We start from the raw sequence: 2,696 nt of genomic DNA, 5'->3' as shown, positions 1-2,696 counted from the left end.
CAGTGGCACGTGAGCATCAGATCTGGACCACGGATTCCCTGCACTATGGGAAGAAGGCGTGGCGGTGGAGGCAGTGATGCTTTGGGCAATGTTCTGCTGGGAAACCTTGGGTCCTCCATCATGTGGATGTGACTTTGACACACACCACCTACCTAAGCATTGTTGAGCCCATGCCCAGCCTTAAATGATGATTCATCATTCATCAATGCCTAAATTCATTAGATGCCCTTTTTTTTTATGTAAACGACTTGTGTTATTGTTTCTTTCTCAAACATTATTATGCATGAAAATGCATATTTTAATCTAAATGGGTGATTTGTCAACCCAACAGTTTTGTCATGTCATTAAACAGATGGATGTGCTGAATGATGGGAAGGGCCGGAAAACTACATCGCCTCAAAGCAGAAGATATTTTACATTAAAAATGTGTGCAATAACAGACTTTCTAATCATAATTATGATTGAATTATGTTTCGCTAGTCTCATACACTACTTAAATGTTTACATAGTCTAACAACAAATGTTGAGTTTAATGCGTTAAAAATAATTGCACTGAAATATTTGACTTTGACGTGAGGTTTGTATAAACCGGTGTCAATCATGTTTGAGCTATGATAAAGTTCATAAGACAAACAATCAAGCAGTCACTATATATATATATATATATATCACTTTATGTGAGTGAACCGAACATCTGTGCAAGTAAAACTAATTAAAACTCTTAGCATTTTACATTAATTTGAGATATGCAACAATGTTTTTGTTCTCAGAATTTATTTTTGAAACAGATTGTTAATAGAACAAACTATTGATTCATCTCACAGACAGTATAAGCTCTTTAATTGAGAAGATGTGTGGCTCTTAAAAGAGCCTTTGGGGTGTGTAAGGTCAGAGGTCACCTCACTTTGAGCTGGTGTATTTGGTCACAGCCTTTGTGCCCTCGGACACGGCGTGTTTGGCCAGCTCTCCGGGCAGCAGCAGACGCACGGCGGTCTGGATCTCTCTAGAGGTGATGGTGGAGCGCTTGTTGTAGTGCGCCAGACGCGACGCCTCGCCGCCGATGCGCTCGAAGATGTCGTTGACGAAAGAGTTCATGATGCCCATCGCCTTGGAGGAGATGCCGGTGTCGGGATGGACCTGCTTCAGGACTTTGTACACATAGATAGCGTAGCTCTCCTTCCTGGACTTTCTGCGCTTCTTTCCTCCCTTACCGGCGGTCTTGGTGACGGCCTTCTTGGAGCCTTTCTTCGGCGCTGGCTTTGCTGGTTCAGGCATGATGTCGAAGATCAATGTCAGATCAGCAGCGAGACAGAGGCTTTTATTCACCGCCGTATGCTAATTTACTAAGAGATGCGCTTTCTGATGATTGGCTGTTTTCATAGGCTGAACCCATAAACTCATATTTCATTGGTCAACTCAAAGCAACATGAAAGGAACGAGGGCCAATCACGGGCAGGCAAATATAAGCCCCGCCTACCGCTTTATGTTTGAAGGAAACCCACTCGATCTTGTTTCCTTTGTTCATGTCCCGCTCTTTTTGCTTTAATAAAAGTTTGAAAAGACTAATATTCTGTAGATAGCAAACAGACGTCGTTTCAACGTTGATTTTTGGTTGTAAAGGTCAGTATCAGTCGTCGATCAAATTTCAATGTTGAATCGACGTTCACTATTTGGTCGGTACATCAGAACGTTATTATGTTGAAAATATAACGTCGATTCCACGTTGAAATGAGGTTGATTCATCAACGATATGGCCGACGCATATGGTCAAAATCACAACGTCTAATATATGTTGAAACTTGGTTAGAGGAATGACATGGCCTGAACTAAATTTGACGGAAATGGGATGTACATGTATTTTAATTCATTATGGGGGGGAAGTAAGTAGTGATGGGCAGACCGAGGCTTCGTGAAGCACTGAAGCAGTTGAAGCAAATGTGTCATATTGTTTCGAAGCTTCGAATCAATCTGACACCCGTCTCTACGGCGCCATCTAGTGGTCATTTCCATGTGTTGATCTGAAATACCTTGACAATGATCCATGTAAAAACAATTGTTTTTAACATCTGTCTGACAACTACATGATCTTGGTTTTGTAACCTGTAGCCTCGTCATTGTAAAGAACTATATATATTTTGTTTGTTATACAAAATGAACATTAATAAAATAAATAAAGCCACAATGTGTCACATTTGTCACAAAACATTTTTATTCAAAAATATGAATTGCTCTGCTGTTGAAGGACTCAGCTGACTTCTTTTTTTACATATAATTTCTCCAGCCTTTGAAAAAATCCTCTCACAAGGGACATTTGTTGCTGGCATGCACAAATATTTTTGGATGATGTAAATACATGGATGAGGTATTGTTGCAGAAGGCTAGCTGCCTATCACAATACACACATCTCACTTTATTTGGTGCTTCCAAATGGAAATGCTCCCACACCACAGATGTACGGCATCTCTTGCGTGCAGCCTCCATTTTTATATATTCTATTAATATATCTATCTATATATCACCTATGAATCTATATCTATATAATTCTATATATCTAACTTATGCTGTGCTATCTATCTGTCACTATCTAACTTAGCCTATATGAATGTGTCACTATATCTATCCTAACTATATGTCACTGTCTATACCTATCAGTCAATAGCCTATATCTTATTTAAATCTAGCCTAAATATAGCCTA

General features: G+C 39.6%; 1 protein-coding gene across 1 annotated transcript; it reads right to left on the bottom strand.

The window, feature by feature from the left end:
• Positions 1-900: 900 nt before the first annotated feature.
• Positions 901-1,275, bottom strand: LOC307121856 (histone H2B-like; the record flags this gene model as incomplete). The annotated part of the gene is made up of 1 exon (XM_079809614.1): positions 901-1,275. One exon carries the CDS (start codon positions 1,273-1,275, stop codon positions 901-903), a length of 375 nt encoding a protein of 124 aa, XP_079665740.1.
• Between the last annotated feature and the right edge of the window lie 1,421 nt (positions 1,276-2,696).

Source organism: Gobio gobio (genome assembly GCF_949357685.1).
Source record: "Gobio gobio genome assembly, chromosome: 25".
Classification (NCBI taxonomy): domain Eukaryota; kingdom Metazoa; phylum Chordata; class Actinopteri; order Cypriniformes; family Gobionidae; genus Gobio; species Gobio gobio.
Note: the sequence above shows the minus strand (reverse complement) of the source record. Positions and strands in the feature narration are given on the sequence as shown.